The sequence below is a fragment of the Clinocottus analis genome, unplaced genomic scaffold (genome assembly GCF_023055335.1).
Source record: "Clinocottus analis isolate CAN_PGR_092001 unplaced genomic scaffold, fCliAna1.0.p SCAF_3, whole genome shotgun sequence".
In the NCBI taxonomy this organism is placed as follows: domain Eukaryota; kingdom Metazoa; phylum Chordata; class Actinopteri; order Perciformes; family Cottidae; genus Clinocottus; species Clinocottus analis.
In genome coordinates, this window is record NW_027176042.1 from 17,036,701 (window position 1) to 17,059,246 (window position 22,546).

The 22,546-nt window shown below is 40.1% G+C and overlaps 1 protein-coding gene across 1 annotated transcript in view; it reads right to left on the minus strand.

Moving 5' to 3' along the window:
• iars1 (isoleucyl-tRNA synthetase 1) overlaps nt 1-22,546 on the minus strand; it is a 48,678-nt gene that overhangs the window by 6,813 nt on the left and 19,319 nt on the right. The window contains exons 14-27 of the mRNA XM_068594234.1: nt 19,897-20,023; nt 17,542-17,615; nt 16,106-16,300; nt 15,740-15,826; nt 15,162-15,245; nt 13,386-13,530; nt 12,156-12,279; nt 11,851-11,942; nt 11,282-11,359; nt 10,605-10,726; nt 8,283-8,385; nt 7,651-7,734; nt 4,641-4,815; nt 1,423-1,535 (exon numbers count right to left, since the gene is read on the minus strand). Of these exons, the coding sequence (XP_068450335.1) occupies nt 1,423-1,535; nt 4,641-4,815; nt 7,651-7,734; nt 8,283-8,385; nt 10,605-10,726; nt 11,282-11,359; nt 11,851-11,942; nt 12,156-12,279; nt 13,386-13,530; nt 15,162-15,245; nt 15,740-15,826; nt 16,106-16,300; nt 17,542-17,615; nt 19,897-20,023 (1,603 nt within the window). The remainder of the gene's footprint in view (nt 1-1,422; nt 1,536-4,640; nt 4,816-7,650; nt 7,735-8,282; nt 8,386-10,604; nt 10,727-11,281; nt 11,360-11,850; nt 11,943-12,155; nt 12,280-13,385; nt 13,531-15,161; nt 15,246-15,739; nt 15,827-16,105; nt 16,301-17,541; nt 17,616-19,896; nt 20,024-22,546) is intronic.

Consider the following 22,546-nt stretch of genomic DNA (forward strand, 5'->3'; position numbering starts at 1 on the left):
CAACCAGACTCATTCAATATGTATTTAAGCACAAAACAAAGTTTTTATCAGGACATTACATTTCAATATTCAGGCAAAGAGAACACAGAAATCTGAGGAGTTCTTTTTTTAAGTATGCACTTTAGTCAGTTCTAGGTTGGCAGACTAAAAAAGCTTGTTGTGGACATCCTTGCCGAGGTGATGAAGTTATGGCATGAATTAAATATTTTCATGTTACTGTAACAACAAACAGTAAGCTCCTACAACATTAATGTTGACAGGTTGTACACTAATCATGTACAACCCGCAATTACCGCAATGTGCATTTGACAGAATAGTACAAGAGTGTGACATCATTTCACATGACATGAAGATCCCAGTGACCAGACTCCTTCAGCCACACGCTACAAACTATACTGCCGATAAGGCCGGGAGCAACCTTCATGTAATAAATCTGCACTTACACTGTTCAAACATTTATAATGTAAAAGTAATAAAAACAACAACAACCACCACCCACGCAGCAATAATGACAATAGTGAGTGACTAAGAAAAAGTCCACAAAAGCAAACAAAAAATGAATATGAGAGAGAAAGAATAGAGGAACAGACAGATGGGAGCTGGAGAGTCAGAGCGAGCGAGCGAGAGTAACAGAGAACTAAAGAGCCAGCTCAGTAAACTGGTATTAAGGTGCAGCCGTGTGGTGTGTATACGGTTGGAGGAGCACTGATTAGAGGGGGCCTGTGGGAAACGCATACATGCCGGTTTCCACTTAGCCGTGAAATGATTTCATATATCACACTCACAGTGAGGACGAATAAATGCATTTACAGTATATGGCAGCTTGGTGCAGGAGCAGCCGCGCAGAGGCTTTTTTTGTTGTTTTTATCAAGTTATATTACACTTTGCAGCTCAATCTAATAGTAATGTGGCAGTAAGGAGCGAAGGTTTGGGGGGCTGGGAGGCAGTGTATGTATTGTTATACATTTTTGTGTGTTGAAAAGTGACTGAAATAATTTAGAACCAGTTGTGGGATCCAAGGCCATGACTGATTTATCAACTTTGAAAAACTATTTAAGAGATTGACAAGCATTTCAAATATTAAACCAACTAAAAGAACTAAGATACAAATCTACATTCTAATCTATATTCATTCAAATAAAAGGATGAGACTGCTTCAAGGAACAGCCTCACATTATTTGGGGTAAAAATAATAATCTTTCTTGCCGAGAAAAGAAGGTATGGTTAAAAGCAAATAGTTCCGACATGAAACTGATCACAAGGTCTGTGGATTGTCTTGAGTAACCGGGGTCATGGACTGTCCCTTTAAACAAGAAACCTATGGTTGTCCACTGAAAATCAATAATTCAATCTTTTGTATCCTTTTTTGCTTGAATCCCATTTTTCCTTTTCAAATTTTTGGGTTTAAATTTCAAAACATACCTGTGAATCAGAGTGTGCTTCATACTGTGCTGCTGAGTCAGAGCTCTGGTCGAAGGTGTACATGAGTCTCAGGTCCTCCTCGTGAAGCTCATGGCCATCCACCTTGATGGATCCTAAACATAAACAACAACAGTATAAAAATGTTGAGAACAGCTATGGCACTGAACATAAAAATAAACACTGTTAAATGGCAAAAAACAAAACATCCATCAAGTCACAGAACAGCGTATGAATTGTACGTATATGTTAATCTGCTGTTCATGCAGAATTCAACACCAGTGGAACCCTACTGCGTCTAAGCATCATCCGAAAAACACGAACACATATCTCAACGACCATAAATTATACAGCCCACACAAAATTCACCAGGGGCTATGACAAAATGAGTCAAACCATACTTGATATACATTCATTAAAACAATTTGCGACCACAAATAATAAGATTTTCCTCTTGGGTTGGGATAATTCTGGTAACAATCATGTCGGAGAAAACGATTGGAGTCTCCAGACACAATCATGAAAAATGTTCATGTCAAGTGACATGAAATAAAGAACATTTAACAGTTGCGTTAGATCACTCACGTCACTAAATAATAATTAAACTAGATAATGATAGAAAATGACATAAAAACTCAACTAGACAAGTACAACTTTTCAGATGCTTTCCTATAAAAATCGAAAATACCACCAGTCTAATAACAGAAAATGGATGATTTAAGAAAGGATAAAGAATCTGTTTATGCGTTTGAAAATTATCTATATTGATGCCCATTATGATTAAATCGATGCCGACAACAAACTTTAATGCAAATTGGATGATAAACAATTAGATGCCGGGCTATTCTCCTAATTTAATTTGACTACAGTTCCAACTGATTGTGTGAAATTAGTATTTATTTCGGTGTTTCGTCTCGTGGAAAGGATTCTAGAAATGGTTTCAATTACATCTAATCACACTGAGTAAAGTGCTCTCTTTAACAGCATGCATGCCGGGGCTTTGCTTTGAATTAGCATAGGTCTGGACCAGTAGTCGCTTGCATTTTCAGATTCCTCACATTGCAGTCTTCCTGGCCAAATCTACACAAGATCTGAGCTTTTAAACAATACAGCAAAGTCATTCTAGTCAGGTTTTTTATCTCTGTTTTGCTAGTGGCAGCAATTATCCCTGTCTGTGTTCTGACTAAAAACCGTGACAGGGTTGTCCTCTCCTCTTCTCCGAACCCAGAGGCTGGGTGAAACGGTCACTCCTTTTCTCTCTAATCCTAGATTTCCATGCTTTGATTTCTGGTGTCCCTCCCTCCTTCTCTGCTCTTTTCCACCTTTTTTCTCCACCTCTTTTTCTCTTCTGCCCTATCAAAATAATGGGATCAAAAGCCGCAGGTAAGGAATATCGAGTAATACCACCAAAGGTCATGAATGCACATCAGTTTCTCGCTGACCTTCTAGTCTAAAAAGGTTTTCTGAGTCACTAATTCTAATGGTGCGTTCACACCGAACACATCGAAAAAAATGTCGACGCGCGTTAAAAAAAAGGATGTTCACACCAAAAGCAGCCAGACTAACCGCGGTGCCACAAAGGGGGCGTGGCTTATCTCAGCTGCTTCCTTCCTCGAAGAGAGCGATCTTTTCCGTTATAGACTATAGATGAAACAACCACTAGATCTGCTTTATACTTGTTGTGGAAGTCACAAAAACGTGAGACCATAAACTTCATGGTGTCTGGGTTCATAATAGTATCCGTAGCCCCACAAAAGCCTGAATGAAGCCGCTATCAGCTTCTTCCGGTTGACCGGCAGCAGTTTGATTCAGCACCGGCAGGATGGCGGTGACGAGCGGACCATCTCAACGCTGATTGGCTGACACAACTATGACTCGCGCGTTTTGGCAGCCGGAGTTGGGAAATTTCAACTCGCTCTGCGACCTGCGGGCTGTTTGTGCTGCGTCTGACGTGCTGCCCGCTGGAAAATACGCGTCTACGCAGCTGTGCAGTGACTTTACATAAAATCTCGACGCGCGTCGAAATCTTGACGCGTTCGCTGTGAACACAGCATTAGGTAGAAACTGCTCAAGAGGTTAAAAGTGAGTGAGACAGTGACTCTCAACCGAGTGTTAGCTTTTTCATGTATAGATTATTTCAAAGACAGTGGCGTACCTTCCACCAAACGTCGGCTCGCTGAACTATTTCTTTGAAGAGAAATAGATGACACATTATACAGTTTAGCTCCGTAAAAGCAGGTTATGTCATTTTAAAACGTCCTATCTTGCCTTTAATCACAAGTCAGTGGAATGTTACTTGGTTCCTCTGCACACCATCATTTGTGTGTTTCCTCTCTCCTTAATTTTTCCCTATCCTCTACCACATCTATCTCTTTCCTTCCATTGCCCATCCTCCTTCTTTCCTTCCAATTGGCTTCACTTCAAACATCCAAGTGATTGGAAATGTTAAGTTCCCACAGCCCCGCTGACCTCCACTGCTTCCTTCCCCAGAGACTCTGGGGGCTCTCCCCGTCTCTCCATAATTGGAGAGACAAGATACCTTGCACTGCTTTGATCCGTACTCCAGCTCTGATTATAGTTTCAGAAGGGTAAGGGTTTGCATTCTGAGGATAAACTGCCCATCTGTCTGTACTCCACTTCATTGCAAGAATTCACAGTTGAGTTTTTAGTGGAAAAAAATGGAAAAAAAGAATGTGTGTGTGTGTGTGTGTGTGTGTGTGTATATATATATATATATATATATATATATATATATATATATATATATATATATATATATATATATATATATATATATATATATGATTTCAGAACAATTTGCAGGAATTGTACAGTTTTTACCGTGAAGGTTTTTCCTGATCTGATGTGTACATGTGGGCTATACAAAATAAACTGAATTGTGTAAAATCTTAAGACTAACCTGCCGTTCTTCATTAATTCAGGATTGGGTAAACAAAACCATTGAATTTGAATGCTGATTTAATCTTTACCATGTGTCATTGGAATAGAAAAAAACAAGTACTTGGTAAGAAGACTTCATGAACTTTGAATGTGATTTATAAGTTCAAAACACGGGCAGACAGCCACACACACACACACACACACACACACACACACACACACACACACACACACACACACACACACACACACACACACACACACACACACACACACACACACACACACACACACACACACACACACACACACAGCAATACCTGACTTCTGGAAGGCCTCTAGCTGTTCGCTGGTGAGCTCCTTGATAGATGCGGTGATGGCCTTGAAGGCCCCCTTGAGTCTCTTGCCCAGCACCATGTGGTCTGGCTCTGCTCTCAGACGGATACCGTACTTGTCCTTGTCCGTGGATAGTGTCAACTGTCGCACATTAAGCTCCTGGAAGATACAAAAAAAAGAAAGACACAACCTATGTCTTAGAAAAGGTAATGTTGCAGCTTTGTTGCTTCCTAAGTACATGGATGAGTACCAGTTAGGGTTGTTACTGTTGATAAAAACAAACCTATAAATTATACAAATTAAACAAATAAAAAAATAAAGGGTTATGTGTAATGTAAAAATAATAAAACACATCTGTTCATTACCTGCTGTTAAATTATTAAATGTCAAAAGCATTAGCGGAAGAAAAAAATGTTCAGTTTAACCTTTAAACCCATCATGCACCCAATTTTTGTCCAATCAATCCAAAAGCAATGTAATACTGAAAAAAACTGCCAATGCATATTAAAAGTGAACTAAAACTAAACTTGATAGAAAAAATAAAACTTCAAAAAAATACATCAGGCATAGAGCAAATCAATAATTGATTGCTGAAGAGTCATGCACTCAAAGAGTAAGTCAGCCATGAAATCAACCAGTAAGTCAGTGAGTAGGCCATTCCTCCTGTACAGTCAATACTACTGCCTTTCAGTACAGTACATTTCAATCTTCAATCTAAATGGAGATAGGAATCTGTGATCCGGTTATATCTGGTGTAGCAATAGAGATACTAAGTTTATCCAGCCATGCACAGTGTCTTTCAGTCAGTTACACTGAAAAGTGGGACTTAGTTTGAGCATATCTGAGCACATATAGGCTGCTGTAGTGGGCTGAGTGTGGGGTTGCAAATAGCAGCTGGAACTTCGGTTTTGAGCTGAGCTTGGTTTGTGAAAATAGAAATGAATCAATGCTAAATCACCTCTTTTATCTTGGGGGCATAAATGTCTTTTTTTATGTGTGATGTTGGCGCATTGCAATATATTTGTTGGATATCTTCACCTCGGCAACAAGCTTGTCAGCAAAGCAAAGCGTATCAAAGCTACCGCTATCAATAGCCAATCACATAGTGTGCTTGTTCTTTCATAAGACTTCAGACTGTATGAAGTAAAGAAGTAATCTCCATCACATCAGCCATTGGTTTCTGAAAAGCCGTTTTGAAGCTCAAAGTGAGTGGCTATTGGCGTCGCTATTTCACAACATAACCCAACTCTAAAAATGGGCTTGAGCTGAAATGGGCCTGAGCGACCCAACAGAGCAGACAGACAGCAGCTAACAACCTGTCACTTAAGGCGACCCACGACATATGCCAGTCGTCTAAATGCCAATAGAAAGGCCATTCTGAAGGGTCTCAAACTAGATAATTTCTTACATTGAGTCAAAATTAAAAACTATGATTCCTCCAAACGTGCTTTAAACAGACAAGCAGAACTTATAAGCAGAACATATAATTCAATCAGAGAGCAGCTAGACAGCTATGAAATCAAACAGTAAGCCAGTCGATAACAACAATAGATGCCCATTCACTGCACATTAAGGTAGTGATAAACAGAGAAGGACCAGTTAAATAGAAATAATCATAGAATAATAATTAAAGAATCTAAGTTAAAGCCACCGACTTAAATCTACCGAACTTTCAAAAAGCTCAGCTTAACTGAAACAACATCAATAGGAAGCAAGTTTGAAGGTTCTTCACTGGGCTGCAGGACCTTAAACTGCTCTCAGTTCTGATCAAATAAACTTTGTTTACTGGAGGGAAGCTAGATGCCGGCCAGGTTACATGTTTTCCTCACCAGAAATCAAAACGAGTGAGAGATAAGAAGTGGCTCGAATTAAGATTAAACTTGAAGGTTCCAACAAAAGGTTGCACCAGCAGCTCTTTCCCAGGTAATCCCCATCTCTATATGTTCAGTCAATGTTCTTGGTCAGCAGCACATGGCAACAAGAGCCACAATCAATTTTTCATCTAAGATGCATCAGTAAGAATGGAAAGACTTCATGTGGCTACAGTGGGAACACAAGCATCAACATTTCCAGGTAAAGCATTGAAATACTTGAAACAGTCTTTCTTAAAATTAGTTATCGGAGTCAGCTGTGTAACAGCATTGACTTATTGAGATTTGTTGGTGGACGAGCAAACCCAAAGGCAAAAGGGATAATGTCAATTTAATGGCTTCCTGCACTAAAGGCTATGACAATTAGTCTGCCTGAGTTTCCCCACAGTCTTTTGGGCAGCACCTGAATGAACCAGACACACTTATAATGAATCTGCATTTTCCGGTGCATAACCATACAGTGATGATGTTGTGTGGATGTAATACAAAAAGATTGTGATTTTGCTTTTATATAGTCCTCATGAGGATTTGTCTAAGTGGCAAAAACAACATGACCTTATCTGGAAAGTCAAACAGCTGGTGCAGGCCCTCTATGTAAAACAAGACCTAGAAGAGCTGCGTGAACTATAATTATGCATATTACAGCGGCGTATGAAGAACACTAACACATCAACAGTAATGTAATGTTTCCATGTGATGGAGGGGGGAAAAAAACATGCTTTTTGCATTTGCTTTCTCTAGTTGATGAAGGGTGTGTGTGTGTATGGCAATTGGAGTAGATCAACTGTAAAAACATTTTTCAAGGCATCTGCTCCACCCTTTTTTTTGATGAACCAACCGCAGACATTTACATTACAGGTGAAGATACAGATGGTGTGTGAGCATGTGCTCCCTCCCCTCTATCAAATCAACACACTGGCTTTGGAGTGTCAAAGAGGTTCTCAAAGAGATATCTCTTTCACTTAAAAAATCTAAATGGTACAGATCAAAGCAAAGTAAAAAAAAAACACAAACCCTTAGCAAAGATGATGCACCTCTCTCCTTGAAGCAGAGAGCTGATACAGTACTAGGACGACTCCAAGGCTGCACAAATTATCACACAAAAGCAGCGTGTTTGACTTACTTCCAGGATGTATTTCTGCAGGGACTGAATGTCTTTCAGAGCTTCTTGGTCCTGGTGAATAACTACCACCTCCTTTAATGGGTACTGAAATACATACCAACATTACAGTGGGTCAATTGTTTGAGCACAGAAAACCCCAGAAATGGGGTTGTTATGAACACAACAATGTAAATTAGTGCGCTTAAATCTATCTCTAGGTGAGCTTGAAGAATTCCTGACAAAATACAGAGAATGTAAGAGCCCGACTTATGCTGGATTTGAGAAGCAAATACTAATGTTTTTAGACACAAATTACAAAAACAACAAAGCAATATAGTTACAGATACCCACATGCATTACAACATTAAACATTCTCAAAAGGGATCTTGTAAAGAACTTTAAACAAGTAATATACTTGATAAACTCGCCACAACTTTTTGGAGGACAAACCATGATCAATAAACAAAACAGAAACGTGTCTTTGACATTGCTGTGGTGCAATTTCTTGTTACTAAATTGTCTGACATTGTCACGGATATCAGTCGATATTGTATGTCTTGTATGTTATTGTATGTCTCCTAGTCTTAATTGACTGTACCTCCTATACTGGAGAGTAGGAATAGACAACACACAAAGTAAAGTTGATGATTCACCTTAACGGGCAGAGTCCTCCTGTCCCGGATCACTCGACCCAGCTCAATCACAGACTGCATCTGACAGACGGCGCTCTCGATGCGCCGGTCAATGACAGCCTCCCTGAAATACATAAACAAAATCTAAGCATCCCCACATCATAAGTAGTGTTACAATGCCATGGTATGAGTGTTTGAATAACCTCTGCAGTTTGGGTTATCCAGGGAAGAAAGTTTTAATCCGAAACTCTTATCCTGGTGTGACTTTTGCAATTGCAGTGCTACCTGACCGAGCTACCGCTTTATAATAAGGGGATGTGGGAAGATGAGGGGAACATCTTTCAAAACAACCCATCTTCTTAGGAGAATAGCTCGCTATTCTGCCTTTCTGCCAAAACTTACAGGCAGTGGCAGTCATATTCTGGTTAATCAGTGGTTTAGAAATTTCAAATGACTATGATACTGAGAAAAATGAATAATAGAGCGTGACAGGGTTAGTACCATATATCTTAACAAAAAGAGTTCAGAACCACCAGCGCCAGAGTTTAACTCAGGTGCATCCACTAATAAGGTACACCGCTGAATTCAAATTAGGGCTGCACAGCCACTGATAATCACGCATAATAGCAATATTAGCCCTAACTGGCTAGAGGAACACACACACACACACGCGCACACACTTGTGTGTGCGTGTTTGTGTGTACACAATGCTTGTTCATTTACTTCTACAGCCTGCTTCTCTGTGTGTGCACACAACAGTGGACTAAAATGAGAGGAGAGGACTCCAGGGACAGCCAATCATTTAATGAGCTGATTGAGGAGCAGCTCTTTCCACCGCCTGATTGGTGGCTGACCTTTGGGAGGGGGGTGAAGTGGTCCCATTCGACAGCGGGAAAGACAGGCGGCTAATAAAGCAGCAGGCACTGAGTGGTGCCAAAGTGACAGGAGTGATTATATGAACCATTACACAAACTATTTTCCTTACACTAAATCAAATGGATATTTAATCATGTCAGAACTTTTTCGTTGTTGAAGATGATGCAATTAAGTTTGGGCAATTAAACATTCCTCCCAGGCTTTAAACAACTGATCAGCCAGAAATGCACACATCTTACACAAGTAATTGAAGTAAAAGAAATAAAATGGTCAAATTTTGTGACAAATATCCATCTGCGGCGCTGACAATCAAAGGCAGGCCGTTTTTAGTTATGTGTCTGTAATTAACTGCTAAAAGTTGCTACTCGAAATCTCTTATCCCTTTCTAAAGAAGGCGTCAACAGTTTAACTCTGAAAATAAAAACAGGGTTAGGCTGCTTTTCGAGAAAATAGCAGTAAACTTGAGAGACGCTGTGCATAAAGATTTCAATGTCTTTCTCTGTATCAGATGACCGATGGTTGCTCGTAACTTACTTTGTACTACTGTGGATAATGCATTCGTGATTAACTTATCACCCAAAACCTGAGCTTTGCACTTGACACATTAAAAGAGAATCTGCTCAGAAATGACTCAAAAGCAAATCTTAATCGACAGAACTATTCATCGCCATGTATATTAATACATGTTTAAATGGAAAATGTTATCAGTATCTACTAACAACACAGAGGAAGCAGTAACAGCAGGAATGAAGAGAAGAAATGGTTAAGACCCAAAGAGAACAGCTGCTGTGAAGCCTGAAACTTGATTTAGAAACTACTGTCGACATTTGAGCTTCAAAAGCTTCTACAGTGAGTAGTTCAGAGTGTGATACGATTGGGGTAACTCTAGCTGAGACTGATTTAGCACTGTGCCAACAGTCGATATCCAGCGAGAAAAGGAAGTTTTCCTTAACATTTGATGTGCATTGCGTGGATGAAAAGTACTATGGAAAGTTGTTTTTCATTCCCATCATGAATTGGACTGTGATGTGCTGCTCTACATAATTACTGCAAAGCAAATATACAATGAAATGATCACCCGCTGTTACCTTGTGATCGAATCCTCATGAATTGCATTTCATGATCAATCTAAAGTGAATTAGTAACTTTGCTTGTTTTCTCTAAAGTTTCATAATACTTCATAAAAGTGTGATACTGCCCTCTTACGTTAGCTGTAACGTTAGCAGGCCTCACAAAGACACACCGCGGGAACTTCCATATAAAGAGTATGCATTTCTGCCTGGCTCCTCCAAGAATATTTTAAAAGATATGGTGCGCGACGGGGGGAAAACAGGTGACACATTGGCCATCTCAATGGCACGAGCCACTTTTAGCTCACATGGATAGCAACGACGCTCAGGGCTTTTTGCCATTTTTCCTCGTTAATTCAAGCTTTGAATGAATCAGTCGATGTTTGTTTTGACCTACCTGACTTGGGGCAGCATGAGGTAGTGGATGCTGCTGCTGTCCTTCTCTTCGACAGAGGCGGGATCGATGAGGTGACGCAGATTTTGGTACATCATCTCTGTAATGAAGGGTGTGAAAGGAGCCTGAGGGCAAGGAAGGAAAAAGGAAGAGAAGATTGTTAGATGCTCTGTACTGTTGCCAATTATTTATGTATTTTAACAATAAGGTCTAGAAGTCAGAAGCATCTGTTTAATCCAAAAAAAAATTATTACATTTTTTTTCCCTCAATGGTGATATAAAGTTCAAACAGCGCCATTGTGAGGTTACTTCAAGTGTAATTTTATTCCATTTGAACCATGGTTAATTAATTTCTGAAGCTCACAGATGATCTGTATTGATCTGTGTTAGGCTAAGTGCCGCTTAGCGTGCCTTTCGCCTCACATGCAAACATCTTCAATGTGTTATAAATAAAAACTCCTACTGCTCATGCATAATTCATAGACATGCAAACACATACACCTCTTCCATACCAGCGTTATTTCTTTGTGTCTTGCATACACAAAAGCAAAACCTCAACACGAGAATTTTTCCCATACAATCTTTTTCACACACACACACACACACACACACACACACACACACACACACACACACACACACACACACACACACACACACACACACACACAATGACTCACCATCAGCCTGCACATGGAGAACAGAACACTGAAGAGGGTTTCCAGCGCCCACAGGCAGTCCTCAGTGCCACTCTCTCCCTACAAAGTTCACACACACACACACACACACACACACACACACACACACACACACACACACACACAACAAAACAGTCAATCCCCTTAGAACAGGAAAAAGAGCCCTTACACACATCAGCACATGTATCCCCAATTCACTTCAACCGAATGTTGACTTGAGGGGCCACAAACTGATTGCTCCAAAATGTCCACAGATGGTGGCGATGATGAAGACACTTAGTGGTAGCTTAAATCATTGTTTCCATGAACCGAAGGGATATTTGAAATGCTCCACAAAACAGCAACAAAAAGAAAGATACAGGACATGAACTGTAAAGGGCAGCATTATCTATGTATTTACACACTAATGCATAAGTTGGGCTCATCAGATCCTACTACTGCTAGAGATTGTCCCACCTGGAAATTAAGTTATAGTTGTAAGCGGCCCTTTGCGTCGGCCTCACATAATAACATTAAATCCAAACCAGCATTGTTTAGAGCAGTTCTCTCACCTTCAGTCGGCGTCTGTTGGTCCTCACATACCAGTTGGTGAGCATGTCCACAAACTTGACCAGGCGAGGCACGACGGTGTACAGGTGGTAGGCTGCAACAAGAAACTACAGTCTTGTTTTTCTTTTCTAGCTTAATTAGACTGAACATACAAACTGCATGAATATGTTATAGGATGGGATGTATTTTAAGATATTAACTACTAACCTCCTTAGCCACTGCCCATATCAAGTGATGACTGCAGTGTGTGTGTGTGTGTGTGTGTGTGTGTGTGTGTGTGTGTGTGTGTGGACGCTGTTTGTCTTACCGTCCATCTCAGCCTTGAAGAACTGGATGAGGGACTGTGTAAAGGACTGAATCCATTTGTCCATGATGTTGTTACTCTGCTTCTTCGTTGTATTTTCATTGTACACAAACTGAATCTCATCCTCCTGACACATTAGTACAGAAGCACAAAAATACATCACCGTTTCATTTTTTACAAAGACACACAATATAGTTGATAGTAGCTGAAATCTCTACCACATATATTCAAGAACATCAGCAAGAAAAGTAGATGTTTAAACCTGGAAAAAAGAAACACTGTTACGAGTCTACAGACAAACAGAGGTTTAACTACAATTATTCCCATTTGTAGAGTTTCTGTGTTTTGAATAATATTGTTCACTAAAAGTGAAAGTTACTGATATAGTTAATAAATAGGTTATACTGCTTCTACAGACAGTTCCCCCTCACCTGATTGTCAAATTCCTGAAACAGCTTAACGTTAAGACTAAAGAAAACATATTTTTTTTAACAAATTCCTGAAACAGCTTAACGTTGAGACTAAAGAAAATATATATTTATTTTAACAATCTTTAAAAATAATAGCTGGTGTTTAATTATTGTTGAATTATGTTTTGGTGCTTCTGTGTGTGTGAATTCAGTAAATATGACTTTCTTAGATGCAACATTGATATGTTAAGGCTGGCAAGTAAAAGTGATGATGTAAAGTAACTGACGAGCTCGGACCCTGTGTGGAGAATCAGTTCTATGTAATCAAATTCTTGTTTTTTGTAAAATTACTTTCAGTGGATAATCTGCAAAAGAATATTAAATTAAAATAATCTGGACCCAAATACCTTCAGCCACTTAACCAATCACACAGGGACATCAGGACGAGGTATTACTGCATTATTTTATGGCACTAACAAGTAATTTCCGTTTTGTTCCGGTGATTACCTTTAAATAAATGGTTAACAACAGTAACAACCTCCTGCGCTATCAAGCCTTGCTGTGCTTTTTAGAACAGGAATATCTAAAGCAACACAGTGGGTGTTATGTAAGGTATGAACTTTTTACATTACATTTCATTTAGCTGACGCTTTTGTCCAAAGCGACTTACATGTTTGCCGTAGACACAGCAACAGGGAGCAATTCAGGGTTAAGTGTCTTGCTCAAGGACACAACGACAAGGACTAGCAGAGCCAGGGCTCGAACCTCTGGTACACTGATTGAAAGACGGGCATGCTAACCACTGAGCCACAGTGTTCATTACCTTCTGTAACCTTTGTACGTTCTGTACCAGGAAGCGATAGGCATTGTACCACGGCAAGAAGACATCCTTCAACACGTCTCGCACACCTTCCTCCTTGAAGCGCAGGTTCTCTGCTCTCACTACTGGGGAGTTGATGAGGTACAGTCTACCGGGAGAGACAGAGTTGGTCAGTGTGGACGGATTGATAATGAGTGAGTGAGAGCATACCGTGTGTGGAACCCCACACGGGCCAAAAAATTCAACCTCAGTCTGGCACAGTCTGCAGTTTTTTAGCCCAACCCGGGCCCAAGACGACACCGATCCATTTAAGCTCTCCAACGCACGTTCTCTATGATGCTTTCAAAAATGCTGCAGCGCAGATGTGTGTATGGGCCCAATAAGAGGACAACGCTCCCTCTGATACATGCAAAAAACACAGTAGTGCAAGTAAAATAAGTCCAACTTAGCCCAGCAATCCCCCAGCAGTCAGCAGCAAGATTGACAGGTTTTTATATCTATATTGAGAAAATGCATGATAAATCAAAGTTATCATTGAATGATATATGATAAATCTATTCATTCAAAACATGTGTGATCAGGCTAATACGACGGAAAGCAGTGATCTCCCTACTGTACAACTAAACATGAGAGTTTACAAACAATTTAACTTTGCAATGTAACAAATAAACATTTAAACTGATTCATCTCATAATGACATGGATGTCCCAAGCATTCTCCAGGTACACGTGCCTCTGAAGTGCCGCTGTTGGTTGAAGCCTGCATTAGAATTTCAGCACGTTGTTCATACATGTTCAAAACGTTTTGCCACAACAATGAAGTGAAGGTAAACACTTCACTTCATGTTACATAAAAACACTTATTGGACATTTAAAGAATGCTGAGAGGCAGGCAGCATTTTCTGAATGCACAGCTATTCAGTTGTCAAACATATCTGAATTTGATTAGCTCTATCTCTAGTTTAAATGTCCACATTGAATATGTTCTGCAAAACATTTTGGGCAAAAGGCCAATTTTACCAACAGCATCCCATTGCAAATGAATCTCTTTACTTCATTCAGGCCAAATAAAGACTCCGTTGACATGACAATGGAAGAAACTCTGAATAATCCATATGGATATGATAGTCTGTGGCAGGCATCAGCACAAAGGTTTTGATGATGACTCTGGAAGCGAGCTAAATGATGTAACTTCACGCAATAGGCCGTAAGCGAATTTAATAGCAGCATCTATTGAAGATACATTTGAACTATAAAATGCAGAATACACAGAAACATCAGATGATTAAATACCTCAAAATGAGTCAGCATGAAGACAGACAGCTGTCACGGAAAATACCAACAAAAAGCCCCCACGTTCTATACTTCACTCTGTCATTGATTTAGTTTCTATGAGATGTATGTACGCCTTTCTTTCCTTCTCTCTGCAACTCGCTCTCTATCGGTACATGCGGTTTGCGAGCATATGGAGCAACTGCATCGTGCTTTATTTATTAGGCCACATGGCCATGGCACTCTCACTGCTTAGGGCAAAGGAGCGAATGTATGAGTAGAAATGAGTTTATCATTGTGTATGTACAGTATGCGTGAGCATGCCTATACTTTTAGTAGGGCGAAGAACGAGCTTAATTAAGCATGGATAGTGATTCAAAGCCTTTAAAACCATGCCTGCTAATAACATAAGGTAGGTTAACAGTAACACACAGAACCCTGCCACCGGCACAAAAGGCATTCATGCTTCAGAAACACACACTCGTTCACATTCAAGCACAGAGCTGACCTGAGGGCATCAGCTCCATATTGCTGCACTATCAGTCCTGGATCTGGGTAGTTCTTCTTGCGCTTGCTCATCTTCTGTCCATCGCTGCAGGAGTGAGACAAGCAAAGGCATTAAAGCACATAAACACACGCATGCATGCACTAAAGTGCATGTTAGAAACTAAGTACTTGGTATTCAAATTAGTCAAGTCCTTCCAGGTCAGCAGGCCACACACAGCACTGCATTTAGACCCTGGGGCTAAGGACATGACAAGCAGCCCTTTTGTAGAGCAGCTCTAAAGAGGCTAAATGCTGCAGCACACATACCACAATGATCAGGAGAAATGGCAGGAAAAAATGTGGATGAATGGGCAATGAATGGAGATAAGGGACATAAAATGGTAGTAAAGAGGAAGGCAACCAGTGGATTATTGGAGGCCAACAAGAAAACATCTGCAGAAAAAGCATTAAAAATGTGCTTGAAAACAACTGAAAGCATTAGGTTGGCAATATCAGGCAATATACAGGTAATGCCTGTATTTTTCCTACTGTTTCTTACTCCTTACATTGACTTATCTCTTAATAAGTCAACGAACTCACCTAGCGAGGACCAGTCCGTTAACAATGACATTCTTGAAAGGCGGTCTGCCAAACAGTGCCGTGGAGAGCACCAGCAAGGTGTAGAACCTACAGCAGGATGCAAAAGATATTACACATGGTCAGCGTGATAAGCAGGACTGAAACATAACAATTAATTATTCCTCCAAGGTCGGATTGTGGAAAAACTCATCTCCTATCACTTAATCTTTGTTAAACTAACTCATGTAATACTTTTATTTGGTATTATTGAAAACAAAAAAATGTGTGTTTTCATCATTTCCCTTAATGGACTCAGCAGCAAAGGACTCAGTGTCACTATTCCTCATCTGTCGATCTCTTTCCATCTACCATTCATCAACAGCTTACCATCCTCTCGTCTGGTCAATGCCTTCGGCGATGAAGTCTGCTGGGAAAGTGTCCTCAAACTCTTTCCTGTTTTCAAAGGGGTAGTGGGCCTGGGCGTAGGGCATGCTACCGCTCTCAAACCAACAGTCAAACACCTCTGTGATCCTCCGCAGCACGCCCTTCCCACACCGCGACGGGATCGTCAGCTCGTCAATGCTGGCCAGAGGAAGTGGTGAAGGGAGGAGGGAAAGAAAGAGAAAGAAGGAACAATTGTTAAGATAAATGGCAGCAATAACAAATTGAAAAGTCCGGTTTTATTTCAGGGTTTTCTTATTGCCGTGGGGCACTTTGTAAACATTTCTACACAATATGGATCCAAGCGTCTATAGGCTTTTTGGCTGCAGTCCAAACCAAGGATTTTATAATCTTTTACCTCTCGGAACAAGGTTTAGGAAAAATAACAATGTTGCTAACAATGTGCTGACACCCACTAGTATGAGCTCTGTTATTGCTTTGGGTCACAAGCTTCAGACACAAGGATATGGATTAATTTACTCCAAATACCGTCTCACTCAGATTCAGTCCATGGAAAAAAATAATTGTTTCTTCAGTAAAGTTACATAAGCTGAGGAAAACAGATGAACCTGTGTGTAGAAGTCACAAAGTGTCAGCGTGTGTAAGGTGCACGCTATATCTAGATTTAATGTGTGTGTATGGAAAGTTCCCTTAGTCGTAGAAATACAAAATGAAAAACAGTACATTAGCATCGCAAGTACACAAAGCTTATAAAACACACATTAACTTTCTTTTCCCCCTCAGCAACAGCCTGCGATACCTTTCTAGGACTATTAAATAAACTATTAGCACTCCGGCCTTTAAACTGCAGATTACACCTTTAGTAATAATTAAGCCCACTCCTCTGCAGTACTCTGCTGCTTTTAAGAGCTTATTGAGGAAAGGGAGACTGAAGCAGGAATATTACCAAAAGAAATGCACTGCTGAGTACATTTTGAGGAGTGTATTATGTCCTTTTTGTGGTGTGATAGTAAGATTTTGGTAAAAATGTTCGCAATCGGGGCAGAGCCATTATCTCTACCACTTCACACCTTATTATATGATGCAACAGTCTGCCCATTTAGTTGTTAGAGATCCATCCTTTCAGACACATTTTGTACTTTCTAAAGTTCAAACCACCGCACACTTTTCAAACCTAGTTTTAAACATCTGATAAACTTTATTAAAATAGAGAAGTTTCTTTTTATTCTTGAGGGGTTACATTTTTCACCACCTTTCCATGACACACACACACACACACACACACGCCCTTATCGTCTCATGTTCAGCCAACTACACACAGCATGTGAATCTGAGGGTATCACACTACCACAGCAGACACACACCTCTGAGTACATGCTCAGGTGGTTGGCTGATAATCTTGGTTTCGATCAGTGACTCACCTCTCCCGATGCAGATCAGTTACTTTGACACCGGTCAGTTCCTCGAGTTCTGCTATGGACCCGACACACACCACCTGAAGCACAAGCGCACACGCACAAAATACACACAGTACAGGTCGAGTGAGCGATGTCACAAAACAACTATACATTTCCTAAAGATGTAAATGAACGATTATTGCGGGAATTACGTACAAGTGAATTGATGCAAAAGAAATGAACCAACAATAATTGAATTAAGCAATTGACTTTTTATAACTTAGCTTTTTTAAGACATCACATAAGGCCTTTTTATTAAATTTCTGACATTTTATCAACGAATAATCAATTAATAAAGAAATGATCAACATTGTAGCCCTTATTAAAGTTAATGTTGTGTATTTATGTTGAATTAAATTAGTAATGATAAAAATAACACTATATATATATATACATACATACACACACATACATACATAAATATATATACACACACAAAAGATATTTATGTATTTGGTCATGACACAGACATTTTTATATATATATATACACATTTTTGTATTGGCCTTCAAAATCCATTATTGGTTGAGCTACACTTTACAATAAGCATGGAAAATGGGTTAGTTTGTACAAAGACGTATTACCAACCTTTACAAAGTTCTGGTCAAATGCAATTTTGTTTTCTTTCTCAGGGTTCATTTTACTGAACGAAATTGTTTAACATTTTGGGATACGTGCTTATCGACTTTCTCATTGAGTATGATTTCATTAAACAAAATAAATTTGGACGGGATCAAACAAATGTCCCCATTTAATTTATTGTATTAAGGTAATGAGGAAATGTATACTCTTTATATGCGGATTAAACAAATGAGATGAAGTGTGGGCTATAAGTGAGCTTAATGCTCCGGTTAAAACATGCAAAGGACCGTACACCTCATAATTCTAATGTACTTATCGCAATACAACACAAATTAAAAGACCTACTTGAACACACATCCCCAGTAACTTTACCTTGGAAAGTATGGTAAAGTGTGTTATCTGGTCTCCTCAGAGAGTTAACCTGTAGGCTCTGCTCTAGTTTTACCACAGCGCCAGGTATCATGGCCCAGATTCAGCCTGATACAAAACCACGTCACATCGAGAGGAAATAAACGCATCCAGGAGAGTCAGGGACAGAGACACAGAGACAGAGAGAGAGAGGCAGAGAGAACACAAATAAAACAACAGCAAGATAGAAATAATACAGCCACACACAGACAGACGGACTGACAGACTCGCTTATAGCTTTAGTTTTGGGTGTGTGCTTAACCGCTGAGGGGTGTTTGAAAGAGGCACCAGGGAGCGCAAGTGTTCTGGAAACAGTCATAATGCTATTTCCAGCAAGCAGGTCGCTGGCTGTCCCTCTTTCAGCCAAGGGAGTAAGACTTCATTTTTCAAACGCTCAAACAACCCAATTCTGACATCTCCTTTCAGTTCAGTCTACTTCACACAGTTGGCCGGGTTTGGCAATGAACATCCATAAACAGACGAACATTTATACAGTTTGGCTGGCTTCTCTGCTGTCTGCTTTTTTTTGTCCACCCATTTATTTTCCTATCCCTCTTTTTAATTCACACTCCCCCTCCCCCCGTCTTGTCGTGTATTTCACTTCCTCATTTTTTTCCACACAATAATTTATTCTGTCCCCTCTTCCTCCTCCCCTTATTTTCCGTGTCAGCCTTCCTTTCCTCCACTCGATCGCCGTTTTTTTTTCTTTCGGACCGGATCGGCATGAAGAGAAAGCAAACACATTGGTTCTGGTTTATTTGCTGTTTACGTTAATGAATAATTCATGAGTTGAGTTTACGGAGGCACTCGGTAATGGTGCCGGAGGGGAGCTGACTCAGACTGCGGTATGGAGTCACGCTACACTCTCTGGTTTGACACCATGGTCACTTCACTCTGCCATGCCAGAAAGTCTCTCCTCCACAAGCCTTCACACACACAAAAGAAGGTCCAGATATGCTAAATGATGGGAGTGTCAAAAGGAGGTCAGTGAGAAACAGTTTCACACTGCACATTTATGAGAAGACTTGGATTTCTGTGCCCTGGCAGCAGACCAGTATACTATTGGGAGAGACATAAGACATTTGTTCCCCAGACTCATTTCCAGAGTAAATAAAAGTCAGACTTATGGAGAGTTCAACTTTTCAATTAATGCCTTCTCATGCTAAGCCCAGATTGATTTATGAGTGCCGCCAACCCTGAGAAAAGAGTAACTATCTTGGTATTTGGTCATGACACAGACAAATTATGTGATAGCTGCACAGTACAAAGACACATTACAAGCATCGAGCGCTCGATTAAAACAAGTGTGTATTTGTGCGTTTTCCTGACCTCCTCAAAGTCGTCGCTGACCCAGAGAGGGATCGGAGTGCCCCAGTAACGGTTCCTGGAAATAGCCCAGTCTCGTGCGTCTTTCAGCCAGTTCCCGAAACGCTTCTCCCCAACAAACTCTGGAACCCTACCGAAACAGAGAGATGATGATGGTGATTATGATTTTTAACCTCATGCAGATTCAAGGTTGAACGTGAGATGGAGTGTTATTTTTTCTTGAAATGCCACAACAAGAACAATGCAGTCACTCTCATGTTTAAACATCATTTAATAGCCATTTACAACCAACAGGTTTCAGAGAAATCATTTCATCAGGTTTGCTGCAGGGTTCATCAAGTTTAATTTGATAGACATATGAGCACAACCTGCAGTCTGATCAGCAGTATATAAGGATAGACATGGGGAGATGATTTATTTAATTATTCAATGTTTAGCCAAAATGTACATTTGTTTATTTTGAGATGAGCTTCCCTGCGACTGTAGCTGGCAGTAGTGACGGTGTTTGCTGAAACAAGAAAATAATAAAAAGCCGAACAATCCAGTGTCCCAACGTCACCCACCTATAAACTATAAGTGGGAGATGACGGACACAAAGCCATTTAGCAACGAACGTCACTGTCTATTTTATCCATGAGAAAATATTTAAGACATTTTTCAATCAAATTTAAGATTTTTATTAAAATGCAATTTTTAAAACCTATAGATACTGTGCTCATGCAATACATTTTCTGACAAGAGCAAGCATTATTATAATGTACATTATTCCTTATTCCTATTAAGATGACTTTCTTTTCTTCCTCGTTTTAGCCCTAAAAATAAACTGTGTTGCTGTATTTATGAAGCTCAACTGCAAAGGTTAACGTTCCCTCTAAGGCATCTCCCTCCTCCGTACCCCTTTTCTGCTCTCTCCTTTTCCTATTTTGCCTCGACCGGTTTTGAGCTCTAATCCTAATTCTATCTCACAATCTCTCCCTCAATTTTTTTTCTGTCCCCCCTCTCTTGCATTGCCAGGCAGTGTTGCTCAGGAGAACAGAGCAGGAGGGGCATAAATTGTCGTCAGGATCCACGGGCTAAGCAACGAGTTCATCAATTCCCATTTGTAGGAGGCATTTCTATTTAGGCCCCTAATATATCAATTTAATGATTTTTTTTTTCTTGCTGCTGCTGCTGCTGCTGCTCACCAACCCCCCGTGAACACTCCTTCACCACCTCACCCTCCCACTCTTGCTTCATTCTAAATGTAGAATTTAAAATGCGCTGTCTTGTGCTCAAGACACACAGGAGGAGCCATTTAACATGTACAGGCTTCTATTATAAGTCAGAGAAGCTAGGGATGGATACAAAAGGACGGCAGAGGCGCAGAGGTTGTGGTCAGGACTGATTGATGCTTGCTTGTGTGTGATGGGAAAAAAGGTAAAGAGGAAGAAAACCTTAAGAAACTGATGACTGACAGGTCATTAGGTTTGCAACTAATCAGGAAATAAACTGGATGCTAAACCCCTCCTTCTGAATGCTGATCATCAAATTGTGGCTGAGTAATTATAACTATGTAGGCAGGTCTGTCAAGCTGGATGTATCCACAGGTTGAAGCAATGTCCACAGGGTTGTGTTGTTTGAAACTGTGCTTGTCTGCTCTAACGTAAGCTGCAAATGTTCACATATCCAGCAAACGAGCTTACTATTATCTGCAGGCGACAAATGTCATTTCAGCCCATTTCTGCCTGCGTCTAAAATCAAGGACCCAGTGTTTAAAAAATGACTAAGCATTTCAAAGTGGCTTATAGCAAACAGTTGGGTTTGAATTAAAGAGACGGACAAAGAACAAATGAGAAAACGTGTCAGATTTCTGCTTGATTCAACCTGAGTCATATGAAGACCAGTCACTCAACATCACATTTTCAGAATCCGAAACCATTTATTTGCCAGGAATGTTTACACAAACGAGGAATTTTTCTTGGCGGAAGGTGCATGAAATTAGACATGAGACATTAGACGAGACAAACAACAATCAACAGTTTACGACAACAACAGTGCAACGGGTATTAAATTAAGTATAAGACAAGTGCTCAGACAACAGAAAACGTTAAAGTGACGGGTGTTTAAGTTCAAGTGTATGTTAAAGTGACATGTGTATTTAAGTTCAAGTGTATGTTAAAGTGACAGAGAAACTAGATTCTGAAACCAGGCATTGACTGAGCTCCCTGCAAAGAGAGCAGCTCTCCTTGCGAGCACTCATTAATTCAGTTCTTAATTTATTCAGACAGACGGACATCTGGAGAAATCAGCCTGAACTTGCTCAATATACTTATAACCACTGCACTGCACATTGGAGGAAGAAGAGAGAAAAATGAAGAAATCACGTTGAGAATATGGAAATAGCACTTTGCTTTCTGAAGGATTCTTCTAAGTCTTCATCAGCTAACATGAACTTCATAAAGAGGTACTGAGCACAGAACAGATTGTACTCTTTTCAAGAAGCAGATGAGCTGGCAACCCTCACAGACAGCCAGCGAGACAAAGAATTGTCCTGAGGTTACAACTCAAGTATGAAATAAGAGTCAAAAAAAGAAACTTTTTTCGAACAAAATAATTAAGACTGAGTATAAGCTTAATTAGAAAGCTGCATAAGAGCATCACCCTGCAACCACGC